The 13,808-nt window shown below is 40.5% G+C and overlaps 1 protein-coding gene across 1 annotated transcript in view; it reads right to left on the bottom strand.

Annotated features, from left to right (window-relative positions):
* The window catches only part of LOC109062250 (glutamate receptor ionotropic, delta-1-like), a 420,176-nt gene that overhangs the window by 42,442 nt on the left and 363,926 nt on the right, over positions 1–13,808 (bottom strand). Inside the window, exon 8 of the mRNA XM_042735188.1 lies at positions 11,284–11,403. Within this exon, the coding sequence (XP_042591122.1) occupies positions 11,284–11,403 (120 nt within the window). The remainder of the gene's footprint in view (positions 1–11,283; positions 11,404–13,808) is intronic.

Here is a 13,808-nt window from a genome sequence, read left to right as displayed (position 1 = left end):
GCAGTTTAGCAGCAAACTTTTTGAAAACTAATATTTATGTATGTAATTCTCAAAACTTTTGGCCACGACTATACAATCTCTCTGTATTGAGAAAAATGTTGGGCAATGAGAGTTGTCTTCCGAGGCAAAGAGGTCGACCTCTGCCTTCCCAAAGACCGCCCAAATTCACTGTACCATCTGAGGGTGCAGCGCCCAATCACCCGGGGCTACCTTGCCTTTGGACAGCATGTCCGCTCCCAGGTTCATCTTGCCCAGCACATGAACCGCCCTTAGCGAGAGGAGTTCTTTCTGTGCCCAGAGAAGGAGGTGATGAACCAATCTGTATAAGGCGTGAGACCTGAGACCGCCTTGAAGATTGATATAAGACACCACTGTTGTGCTGTCCGAACGGACCAGGACGTGGTGGCCTTTGATGGCTGGAAGGAAGAATTGCAGGGCTAAGAAGACTGCCAACATTTCCAGGCAGTTGATATGTAGGCATCGAATGGAAAACAACATCCCAACTGTCCACCACACAAGTATTAACAATCCCTCTGAAGCGGGGCGGTCTTCAAGCAGGCCACGTCCATCCTCACTCCTGTCTGAAACAGACGAGTGGTCTTCCAGGGGGCCACAGCTTCGATACAGCGGTGGTCCACCCTGACCGGAAATCTCTTCAACCGCCAAGCATGGGGCGGGACTCGGGCTTTTACTGAATACTGCATACTGATAGGCCACTCCCTCGAATGTGAATTTCAAGAACGGTCTGTGACGGGGGGCTATGTGGATGTGAAAGTAAGCATCTTTCAAAACCACTGTCAAAAACCAATCCTCAGGGGCAAATATGCGTGATAATTTTCTTGACCGTCATCATCTTGAACGACCGGCGCATAAGCAAGCTGTTCAGATGTCTGAGATCTAAAATGAGTCTGAGCCCGCCATCTCTCTTTGGGATGAGGAAATAGCGACTGAAAAAGCCTGACTCGCTGTTCGCTGGGGGCACTATTTCCACAGCGCCTTTAGCAAGCAGTGCTTGCACCTCCTGCTGGAGAACAATAGCTTTGTTGTCCAGGACAGAAGTTTGAACAATGCCTCTGAAGCAGGGCGGTCTGCAAGCATTAGTTTCCAAAACCCATCTCGAGATTCCCGGAATGGCTGCCCAAGCCGTGTAATGGGAGGCAAGAGGTTTAATTTTCTCGAACGAGAGCTCGTCTTGAAAAAGTGGGGAGTCTACGTTCGTATAAGTGATTGAGAGAGGATGAGGAATTTTGCTCTTTAAAGTATGTGGGTCCGCTGAACCTGCAGGATGTGACCCGCTGAAAACGAAACTCCGTCTCTGAGTTCGAAGAGGTGAGGAGTGAAGGCGAGCTGTTTTGGGGGGTGTTCCGGCTGAGACGAGAACGAGGCCCCTCCTTTTCCTCTCTAGCGCCTCAGGATGGCTTCGGCGGCTCAGGGTCCAGCACAACTCGTGGGCAGGACCTTGACGCTTCGGGAAGGGCAAGAACTCTGCCTCACCCCATTCCCCTTTCAGCCCAGGCTCATTCTTCCCCTGAGGCTGAGCCCTATCCTGCGCTGGCTTTGCAGGCTGAGCAGTGGGACTCTTCTGGCGGCCCATAGCCGTGGTGCCAGGGTGTTTAGGGAGGAAGTGACACAGCGCCTGCGACGTCTTCTGAGCCTCTGAAAACCGTTCAGTGAACCCATGAACAGCGGAGCCGAATAGCGAGACTGGCGAGTTGAGGAAGGCCATTTTCTCAATGTCCCTGATCTCTGTCAGCGTTAGCCTGAAGGTGGCGCTCCAGCATCACCAGGCTGGCCATGATCTTGCCAATCACTTGCGATGTGGCATTTGTTGCGCGCAGAGTGAGATCCATTGCTGTGCGCACCTCCTTAAAGGCCTCCTGGTGCTCTTGGCCAGACTCATCCATATTACGGAGAAGTTTAGCTTAAAACACTTGAAGGATTGCCATTGTGTGCAGCACTGAACCGGCCTGTCCAGCTGCTAAATAAGCCCTATTCGATAAACCCGAATACGCCCTTCAGGGCATATACTCATTATAACCACGACCCTTTAACCCTCTGGAGTCGATTAACGCGTATACGCGTTTTGGGGTATTTTCTCCTGATAACCCCGAAAAGAACTTAAATTACACTTTCAGTTTTGATCGTACAGATAAGTGCAATACATCAATCGAATCTGTAAAGGGTCTACTTTTTTTGTATACAGACATAATAACAACAAAACTTTGTGCACTTATAAAATAAAGATAACAAACAAGGAGTGCTGTCTGCAGCCTTTGTCTGCGCTGATCTTCAGATACAAATGCGTCATTAAAATGAACTGTAACTCAGTGAATACTCAACGAAGAGACATGAGAGAGATATCTATAGAAAGCCTGACATGTCTACTTTTAAACTAAACAAGTGCTGCTGAAAAACAAATATTCTGTGATAAAGTAATCCATATGAAAACAACGCGATGTCCGTTTTTTCACGTCTCCCTTCATTATCTTCTAATGCGACCACGCCCCCCGCGCCGAGCGCGCTTTTGAGATTCAAATGTTTCACTGAAGCGCGCGGCTTTTGAATACGCCCACACAACAGAAGACAACGCAGCGAGACTGTTCTTCAAGTTTTTATTATTTTACTGTTTGCTTCGCGATGAGAGGAATAGGACATAATTCACCCCAAAAAGATGTGATGTGGTTGAGGATTTGAGATTTGGATTTCCTCAGAAAAAAGAATGAAGCACTTTATTCAGCAGAGATCATAAACATGAGTAAGTCTCTTTTTATTTATTTATATACTTGTACTAGTTTTCACATAACGTGTAAACATTTTACTAGTTAGACTTTTTCCAAAGACTTTTCCAAACTATAATTCCTGACTAAATGTATAATCAAGTGAAATATTATGAAGTTTCAATAACAATATACACTACTATACCATTCAAAATCTTGATGCAAATAATATAAATGTAACAATAAATGTAACTGTAACAAATGTAACAATCATTGCTGTTCTTTCAATTTATCCCCCCTAAAAAACACCTAAAAAAAAAATATTCTCAGCTCTTTTCAACATTAATAATAATAATAATAATAATAATAATAATAATAATAATAATAATAATGATGATGATGATGATAATAACAATAAATGTTTTTTTGTAGAAAATAAGATTGTTAAAAGGATTTCTGAAGGATTGTGTGACTGGAGTAATGATGCAAAAAATTCAGTTTGAAAGTCAGCTTTGATTTTTCCTAATAAACTGTTTAACTGCACTCACAAGTGAATATTAATTTATGTTGTGGGGTAATTAAATATATTCTAAATAAACTACAAACATAAAAATTATATACATTTATTTTGTCCTCACATTCTTTCTTGTAACTCATCCCTCTCAGTGACACAGCTGACTGAATGGCTCATTATGCAGCTCATTATGCAGGTCTTTGTCTTCTCAGGTGTGAATTCATGATAGTTGACGCCCTACTCGCATATGACTTTTACCAACAAAAAGTGTCTTAGAAAATTTAAAAATCAATATATTGTTTTCTGTAAGTGAGTAAACAAGATGATTTTCACATCATTTAGAAAAAAAAAAATTCTAGGCTACAAGCTCCAGTTCTCAAAATTCCTGGGAACCAATTTTCTTTATGTGTTTTTATTGCCTTATTCAAGTGATTTAACATTTTTAGTTTTTCACTAACCACGCATAACATTTTTTTTCTCAAAAACACAATCATGTACATACATGCTGCTCACATATTATTATAGCCTAGTTTGTGCTGATTACAGTGAGATTAGACTTTAGCCATTTAGATATTTATAACAAACTGAAAAAAGCACAAATGTCAGGGCATGACAAAACTTCTCCAGGCCCCAAAAATACCCTTAGACTCCAGAGGGTTAAGCTGAGGGCAGATGGTGGGCACATATGTGAGGCGATCGCTTCCTCCGGGGGGCGAAATTTGGTGTATCCCCTTTCGTCAGGGCCGTCAATGGTGGTGAGAACCGCTGCAGTAGAGGGGTTCACCCGTGCTGAGAAGGGACCTCGCCAATCCGCTAGAAAAGATCCACTGCCCTGCAGTTTTTTCCTCTTAGGGGAGGGAAAAAGATGTTGCTGGCGGATCTCTGGCAGGAACCATTCATCCAATAAGCCGTGGGCAGGCTATTCCGAAAACCACCACTTGAGGCCCAGATCCTCCACGACCTTCGCGAGGGCGCGGATTAGCACGGCGTCTGGCTTGAGGGGGAGGGGCTGCTTCGGGCTCCTCACCAGAATCAGTCCAATCCTCCGTTCCTGACACCGCCAAGGATACAGAGTTGTCGGTGGTGATGTCATCAATGACGATGTCCTCCTCAGACACGCCGATTGAGACCAGCCCAATCGCAGCTTAAGAGGGGCGCTGGTCCTCATTCGAGAAGCACACTGGCGTGAGAGGACGCGGGGAGGGCAGGGCATGCAGGCGCTGAGCCAACGTGACACTGCCCGAGCCCGCTAGAAAAGATCCACTGCCCTGCAGTTTTTTCCTCTTAGGGGAGGGAAAAAGACGAGAGGGCCTGGCAGAGGGGATCGCCTTGATGGAACAAGGCGATCCGTGAGCATAGATGGGAAAGACTCATGTTATCGCAAAAAGAGCACGAGCAACCAGCGAGAGCAGCTTCTGCTCGAACCACACTCGTGACGCGACATTTAAAGCAATGCGTGCTGAAAATTTGCTCTTACCCGGATGCCGGATGCCTGCAGTGATGCTTCTGTCGCTGCTTTCAGCTTCTTCCACAGCAGTGAGCAGAGCTGGAGCTTCTTCTAAGGCTTCTTCTTGCAGAAGAGTCAGCGAAGAGATGATCCTCATCACTGAAGGAGAATAATCTGATGAATGGGGCTACGGACTGATTTATATAGTGGTTGGCCCCGCTCCTTTTAGCGAGCTGAAGTGCCATTGGTTTATGCAGCTACACAAACGTGAACAAATCAGGCTTCTGCAGAAAGGAAAAAATGAGTTTTCCCATACATAACGTGAGTGAACGTTTGAAAGGGAACTGTGGTGCTATCGCACAGCAACATGACTGCACAATCGCTGTTTGATGAAGCCAGTGGCACAGAAATTACACACCCTAATATGTCCCTTAGCAAATTGGCTATATAGTAAATGAGTCATTGAGCTTTTTCCCAGCATATGAGCTTTTTCCAAATGTATGACTGAAAATACTACTGCTTCCTGTAGACAGCAGTGTTAAACACAAATGTCTGGCAACGCTTCACCCTGTCCGTGTCTGTCATGGCTCTGCTTAGAATGATGATCTAAAAGAGCACGGATGAGAATGAGGAGGCCACCAATTCATCAAACACTGTCAGATTTTTCCGCTTTCTGCCAAAGTTTTCTCTTGGATGACAAATTAAATTGAAGACTTGATGGATGGCCATCTTATGCAGCGGCTCAAGAGACTCAACGAACAAACAAAAGCATATCTTTCATCTTCTATTTGATGTCTTATCAGTCTTGACCCCAAACTAGACAAGCATTTATCTGTTTGCTCAGACCTCGATGACTTTGGGATAAAAGTTTTTAAATAATAAATGGCTGGGTAAAAGCATACGGGACTCTGTAGACATCCACTGTTTTTGCCAATCTGTGTTGTATGAAACAAGAATTTAAAATTCTACACTATGACTAAGACAGACTCCGACTACACTAATACGGCTAAATTTAGCAGAACAGGCATTTTTTCTTTTCATTTTGATGTGGTGAGTCAGTGTTGTGCTTTATGCTTGCCATTCAAAGATAAAACAAGTAATAAAGTATTAACACAAATGCTGCAGAAGACTGAATAGAGGACAAAATTGACTACTTTTTATTACTCATATGGTCTACTTTTATTTTTTTTGTGTTTTTGGGAGCTTAGAGCTGTGTGTATGTCTTTATGACCAAATTTCAGTAAACTTCAATAAACATATTTAAGAATTTAAGAAAAAATGTTGCATCGTTTATGAAATACAGTCAAAGTTAGAAAAAATGTATGTTTTGCAAGAAAATGCTATTTTAGTCTTTTTACTTCAAAATGATTATTATTATATTATCATTTTTTAAGATTTACTAGCATTTTCTGTGTGAAAATTCTGATTTTCAAACTAAATCTTTTTTCAGTGTAGTAATAGTCTGCTCTAGTGAAAAGTCAGTAACATGTCCTGTTTCCCATTCTAAGCTAAGTGGAGTGATATTCCACTCAGCATCAGAAACATCTGTGTTTTTGTGTGCTGCATTCATGGCACCAGGGCATCTAATAGCCTGCTAATTCAATAGCGAGAACGGGTGAGCGCTTCTCTTTTGTTTGGTGGCAAAGCCTGATATGTGACTGGTACCAAGCCAGAGCTCCAGAAGCTTATCTGGGCTTTGCTATATTGAGATTTGCCATAGAATCTCTTAAACGACAGCTGTAGAATTTCATTTGGACAGCATTAGACACAACAGCTGGCCCAGCAAACTCTCTGATGTTTATCACCACCTTGTGTTTCTCTTTATACCGAAAACCTGAAAAGCTAAGCAAGCACACATGCCTTGAGGGGTCCTTACTAGGTATGTGCATTTCAGTCATTTTGACCACTCGAGTAATCAGGAGGGTTGGTGCGAGTTCTGTTCCATTTTGGTACATTTGTGTTTCATTACTGGACTTCGATCAGTGTGAAATGTTTTGAAGAATCAAATCACACAAAAATCAAGCAATGCAATCAATGTGTATTCATTGCTACCACATTCGAATAGTTCAAACAACTCTCAGTAATCTGTCATGTTGCACATATTTATATGTTTCTGGTAAACACTGCTTAATGTAGAATGGTAACCAACTATAGTTAGTGAACTCTATTAACACAGCTTAAAATAAGGACATTAACAATTGGTATTACTGTGGATTTTCAGACATGGTAATGTCAACAGCATTAAATAATATTGCAATAATTCAGTTTCATGGTTTATATAAAAGAACAGTGGTATTACCATATGATTCCACCACAGTAGTGATTTGAATCCTCAAATATGTGTGAAATATAATAAAACCAAACCCAAAATAAAATCTGACACATATTAAAATATAACACAATTTCAACTATATTAGAAACACTAACATAAAACACACACACAAAAAACACCTATTTTGTTGCTCTTTTGACCAATTTTAGCAATTTCATTAATAACTCAGGATTGTTCCATCACATTGTCAATTTTTGTTGTTTCCTATCAGCCTTTGATTCCAAAGTAGTAATAACAAAGTCTGCTGCAAGTTGTTACATTATGAAATGAGATTTTGATTACCCTAAAATTTTGTCTTTGTGAGAAAACAAAGACAAAATAGGCTAACTGGCTTATTATAATAGAGAAAAATGAAAATTAAATAGGGATATATTTGAATGCAATAGTGTGGTACATGGGAAAAAGAAGAATAAAAGCAAAATAGTTGGAATAGTAGCCTTGCTGTTTACTGTCCACGTACACAGCTACCTTTTGCCATCCTAACTGGTATGGACTTTAATAAGTCAATGATTCAGCATAGCTAACAAGTTAGAATGTTGCAAAGCTAATGACAGTACAGAATATGCTTAAAAATACACAGTATCTCCGAACACTTTATTTTGGTGGTCCTAAGTGCACATTCTACTGACTATACAGTAAGTAACATTTTACAAGTATTTGGTTAGCTATGTGAACGCCTTCATCATGACCATGCTCTGAATCGTGTGTGTAATCAGTCCAATGGATGGGCGAGACGTCACGGGCGGGGTGATGTAGCAGAGTCTATATAAAAATGGTCCACTGAGATAGCCTGCAGATCCCCAACTCTCTTAAGAGAAGAAATCGCCAGAAGGAAGGTAGTCTTAATAGTGAGATGGTGATCAGATATCTCCTCTATAGGCCTCCTCAGTGCACCGCAGTGGAAACGTGTAACTAGGGGTTGTCTGCCCATTGACCAGCCACCGAGAGGGGGGTAGGCCGCAATGGCCACCACTTAGACCTTCAAGGTGGAATCGATCATCCCTGTGGAATATTGGGCCCAGCAGCCCCCAGAGCTAGAGAGGAGTGAGGAAGGAACTGATGAAACGTCACCACTTGTTTACGAGCCTCCTGGTACCTGTCAACGACGGAATTGACGGCATAGTTCAACAGGCCAGAAGGTGCAAGCAGGGCATCCATGAGGAAGACCCTATATCCTCTCTTTCAGATCAAACAGGGTCAACCACAAGTATCTCTCTGCCGCTACCGGTGCTGCCATAGACCTGCCGATGGTGCAGGCAGTTTCTTTGGTGGCACGGAGAGACAGACCAGCGGTTTGTCCTCAGACTTACAGTAATCTGCTCGCCTTCATCCAGCTCTTTTAGCACGTCGGCTTGGTAAGCCTGTAACACTGCCATGGTATGCAAGCAAGTGCCAGCCTGACCCGCTGCCATGTACCCCTTGCCCACTAGGAGGGCAATGCTGGAGCCTTCAGGGACGATGCCGCACCAGGGGACAGATAGCTCGCAAGCATCTGCTCAAGCTGGGGCATCGCCCTGTAACCATGATCACTCAGCCCCACCACATTGGCATAATGACTGGAGACGGGACTCAAGATATGGGCCAATAATGGTCTAGCCCACAACCATCGGGTAAGAAAGGCAGGCTCTGGCATAACTATGCATGCTTCACTCCCAAGCAGACACAGGCTGAAACACTGTCTTCTCTCTCCCATGTGTTTAGTCTTATCGCTCGCTTTTGGCATTTTGATAGCTTATAGTGAGGGACAGACAACACTAAATAAGACTCACAACCGTATAGTTAGACTGACACAGAGCACTTGCTGAATGACAGAAAGCTGCCACTGTATCCACTGTACATGCTTTTAAGCTTCCTTGTCACTACGTCACCCCATCCATGATGTCTCACCCATCCATTGGATTGATTACACACGTGATTCAGAGCATGGTCATGCTGAAGGTGTTCCCATAGCATTTTGATGTAGCTCAAGTTCCTGAAAAGGAACTCATTTCTGTTGTAGATTTACAGCGGACAAATCTGCAATGAAATTAGCAATGAAAAATGTGGACAGTTATTTTTGTTAACCTTATTGCAAGTGCATTTGTAGGAGTTTCCCATTCAGATTCAAAATTGTATGGGAGGAGAATATCTAAATAAATCATGCAATGTGGTTTACTAAATGTTGCAGTAGTCAATGGCATTTGGGGTCTCACAATAATTTGTCCTGGTTAGTAAATCTGGCCCATAGACATCTGTTACAACCATCCCCAGCCTCCCCTATATTTATAACCCACTTATATCCTGTTTCATCTGACTTGATGGATTTTTGTTTACTGAGCTTGTTTCAATACATTGTGGAGTTTCTTAAAGTGTCATGAAACCTCCCTGTTTCAGCAGTGTTTTTTTCACACCTCTGATTTGAAAAACGTTCCAAAAAGGGGCAGTGTCAGCTGTGATAAACTGGGAGGGTAAGAAAGAGGAAAGACGATTTTTAAAAGAAGGCGATCAGCAAACCCAGATTCCAAATATTTTTCTTTGGTGTAAGTACTCCACGGCAAGCCAACCGCTTACACACAAATTTCAGCTCTTGTTGTGTCACTTCGAAACACAATCACATTTTTTGTGTTGTCGCACTTAGGAAACAAACATTAACAGCTCATGTATCTGAATGATGACAATGGGGGATGACAAGAGTCAGAAGTGATATTTTATAATGCAGTTATTATTCATTCATAATAGTCTGCAGTGATCAGATTGAACAAGCTCTTTCTCATGAATAATTGCGGAGAAACTGTAGACGCATACTCTCCAGTCACGGGAGCCAATCACCACTGAATTAACATATATACATCATATGTCTTAATTCTTTCCTCATCCATTTTGTCCTGCTCTTGGAAGTATGAAAAAAGTACAGAAATCAGAAATAGAACTGGGTATTCGTCTGCTGTTGGTGTGCCAGAGTCAACAGTAGTATTATTATAAAGTTTTTTATTTTATTTTTTTATTTGCTTTTGACCTGACACGACACAATGCCCCATTCCCATCCGGTGTAACCAAAGTGTTAGTGATGGGAGTGCATCACAAACATTTTAAAATGCTGTCTTGGTAGGCAACTTAGTAGTTTTTTGTACATAGCTAATATAGAAGCAGTCAGAGAAAAGACATTTAGACAGACAGAAAGACTAAACACTGAGACAGAACAAAAGAGGACACTAAAACAGGGTACTGAATCACCCCTGAAGAAACCACTTGAAACTTTCCAGCCTTCTTTCACCTCCAAAGGGTTTCTTGTTTAGTCAAGAAATGTATTTGCCTCTGCTTTCAATCCATGACATATGTCAAATTAACAGCACGGCTCGCTATTTGTCTCCATAGCAGGGTGGAAATGCGGTTGGCTATATTAATCTCTTCTTGGGCGGCACTGCTTAGAAGACTAAAGCTGGTGCTCTAATAATGAACAACAACAGGACTGAGTACACTTGACGTACCATTTGCTGTCCCTTCCTTTCATTATAGCTAATAAATTTGCTTCGTATGAGGGGGAGCCGGTACTGCCAGGGCCTGTGTGCGGGCAGGGAGTAAATGGTTGTGGCACTGTGGATCCTAATGGCTATAATGTGATACAGTGGGTTCATAATTCAGGTTGGGATGCAGGGTGATTAAATCTTCATTACCAGCAGACTGTTTCCTCTCCTGTAATTTATATTACTCTTTCTTTTAAATGATGGATGGAGCCAAGCTGTTTATGGCCACAAAAACAAAGCATGAGAATCAGCAAATCCAGCTAAAAAGAGAAAAGAGGACAGAATATCTGTAATGAAAATTACTTGTGATTGTTCTAGGAAAAGCACAACAAAAGCTAGGGAAAATATCCAACTATTCTAGTTTATATGGAATTGAATAAACAGTGTGTAAGGAACACTTAGCTCATACTGTTTAAACAGGACAATAGGCACATGTCATAAAGTTCACATTACAGCACGTTTGGCCTGGCCTGTCAAGCCTGCCAAAGCTTGACTCCTCACTGCTGTTTACACATGCCTCTTAGCTGTTTGACACAGAGGTGAGGTGTCAAAATGGCAGTCTGGGTACACAATCTGCACAGATGACATCGTCAAGTTGTTCTCATTGGCAAGTTTTTCAAAAAAGCAGATTACTGGAAAACAAGGAACTCAATTTAAGTTTTAATTTTACCAAAAGTGACTGGTAATGGAAAAAAAAAATAATGAAAAATAATGACAAAAGAGAGCTTTTACATCAGGTACTAAAAATAATCCTGAACTATTGAACTCACTCGCTTTATGTCTTTTCCAAACGTCTCACTGAAGCTGGTCCCCAAAATCTCAAACTGAACATGGGAATTTGATCCATTTTCCATGAAGTCCATAATTCCTGTGAGACCAGTTATACGGCCCTGTGGGAACAAAACTGTCTGAATCAATAAAGCATCACAGTAAAAAGAACTGGGCCAGATCAAAGTGCAATGTGCTGTACCCTTTATACACTGAATTTTACCAATTACAATTTCAAACCTTTAGACTTCCTTGGGCTTGACCATTAAGAATCACCATATGGCCTGGGGACACTGGGAGAGAGGTTTGGCGCAGCTGCCATATCACCATTTTCCCAATGGGGCCAATGCTGTATTATAAATGTGGTCATACATCTAGAATAAGTTCTGGTTTTAAGAAACAGCTGTATCTCAAGTTATTTTATATATATTAATTAATTAAAAATGTTAATTTACTGATTTAAGTTGCACAAACTACATTTCATAATGTGCTTCATAGAATATACAGCATGTCACAGTAAAAGTTTAATTTGCATTGGACATGAAGAGGACACATGATAACCTTCAGTATGCTAGTCAGATAATAATAGATAATAATTAGTTACTGTGTCCAATGGATGATTTATTAGTATGATTCAAACCAAAACCTCTCTTTTTTTCTGAATTGGTTTCTGCAACCTTAGTGCAACCTTATTCGTTTTTTGAATTGAAGTACACTGGTCAAACAGTTGTTGCTGTTTAGATTCATACCTCAACATATGATGTCACAATGACAAAACTTTACCACATATACAGTAATTCCATGATGACCATGACAACACTTTTCTGTTTAGTGATGTGATACGCATAAGTATTAGACACCTTGGGAGAGAATGGGTTTAAGTGCAAAACAATATACTATATACAATATAAACAACAACATTGACGTTAATGGGACTGCATTAATCTTTTTTTTTTTACTTTGTGAATTTAAAAAAAATAGTGACAATTCATAATCAATGGCTTTCCATCATTTTGACAGATACAAATATATCTTGCATGCTGTGCTTTCTTCACACATTAAATGTTGACGGGGAATAGAAAAGGTGAGGTAAAACACCTCTATGGAAACAGACAGGGGGAGACACATTATTGAGGATTTGGGGAGAGAAAGAGGAGATTCAAGACGCAGTGCAATGGAATAATGCTCATAAACTTCTCAGGCAACCTAGACTCTGAGCATGCAAAATTTATTTTCATTCATTCATTCATTCATTTAACAAATTAATAAACATTTATAAATTCAAAATTCTAAATATGTTAAAATATATATTTTAACATTTACAAAGTCAAAATACTTTAAATTCAGTAAAGAGGTGACCTTGTGACACATATTTAACTTCCATTGGCCACGTCTTCTCATCATACAAATTCAAAGGTATTTGGAGTTCACCAACCATGCATTTTTACACAAAGTGATACACAAAACATGTATGCATTTTGTGTAGATTCTATTAATCCAAATTATTAATTGTGATTACATTATTAAGTGAAATAATCATAAACTGTATGTAAAATTAGATATAATCATTAAGTCCTGATTGGCATGGATTAATCAGCAAATAAATTGGTCGACAAATAGCTATGCAACAAGCAGTTTTTATTGCAACTTATAAACTGGTGTTAATATTGTTAACAAAAGCTATTTAAATGTTAAATGAAATAAAGCTGAAAAGAAAAGGGGGGGAAACATGAAAACCTAAAAATATGGACTTTGCAGCAAATGGCAATTAAAACTGTATACAAAGAATAATAATAAATAAATAAATAAATACTTCTTAAACAACACTGTTAAACCCATATATTTTGGTGTATTAGCCTTTTTAATAAAAGTTATTTGAAGCTAATTTATCTTGGAAAGAAATCTTAATGTTTTTGGTCACACTTTATTTTAAGGTCAAATTTTTGCTACTAACAAACTATGAATTTTGCCTCAATAAACTCCTAATTTGCTGCTTATTAATAGTTGTTAAATTTAGGTATTCCGTAAGATTAAGGCCATGCAGAATATGTGCTTTAGAAGTACTAACAACAGCCAATATGTTAATAATAAGCCTGCTAATAAGCCACTAGTAAATTGGTCCCTATACTAAAGTGTTACCATGTTTTCTTTACTGGTCTAGAGTGGTGTGAGTCACTCAAAACTTCACATGAGTCGCTCAACACTAAAAAAAACAGCAAAAAAAAAAAAAAAAAAATTAAATAAAACCTTCATCATGAAAGGCTTACAGCTTTGACTTCAGATCAACCAATGACGACTGTATAGGGGCCACAGAAGGTTCAGAGACAAATCTATCAGTGGCATGTCCCTCTCAGGGCCGATTAGAAGCTTTCTGCAGTTCTGTGTGGCTCATATAACGTTAAAAGGCCGTGAAATTGAGGAACACACACTAGACAGTTTGCTGCCCCTGGGAGCTCACAGAGACGAATCAGCTGCTGCGGCCACCACATCAACTATTGCACAGCTTTCAGTGGCCACTAAGAGAGCT

This window comes from Cyprinus carpio, chromosome B12, assembly GCF_018340385.1.
Source record: "Cyprinus carpio isolate SPL01 chromosome B12, ASM1834038v1, whole genome shotgun sequence".
NCBI classification, from domain to species: Eukaryota; Metazoa; Chordata; class Actinopteri; order Cypriniformes; family Cyprinidae; genus Cyprinus; species Cyprinus carpio.
Note: the sequence above shows the minus strand (reverse complement) of the source record. Positions and strands in the feature narration are given on the sequence as shown.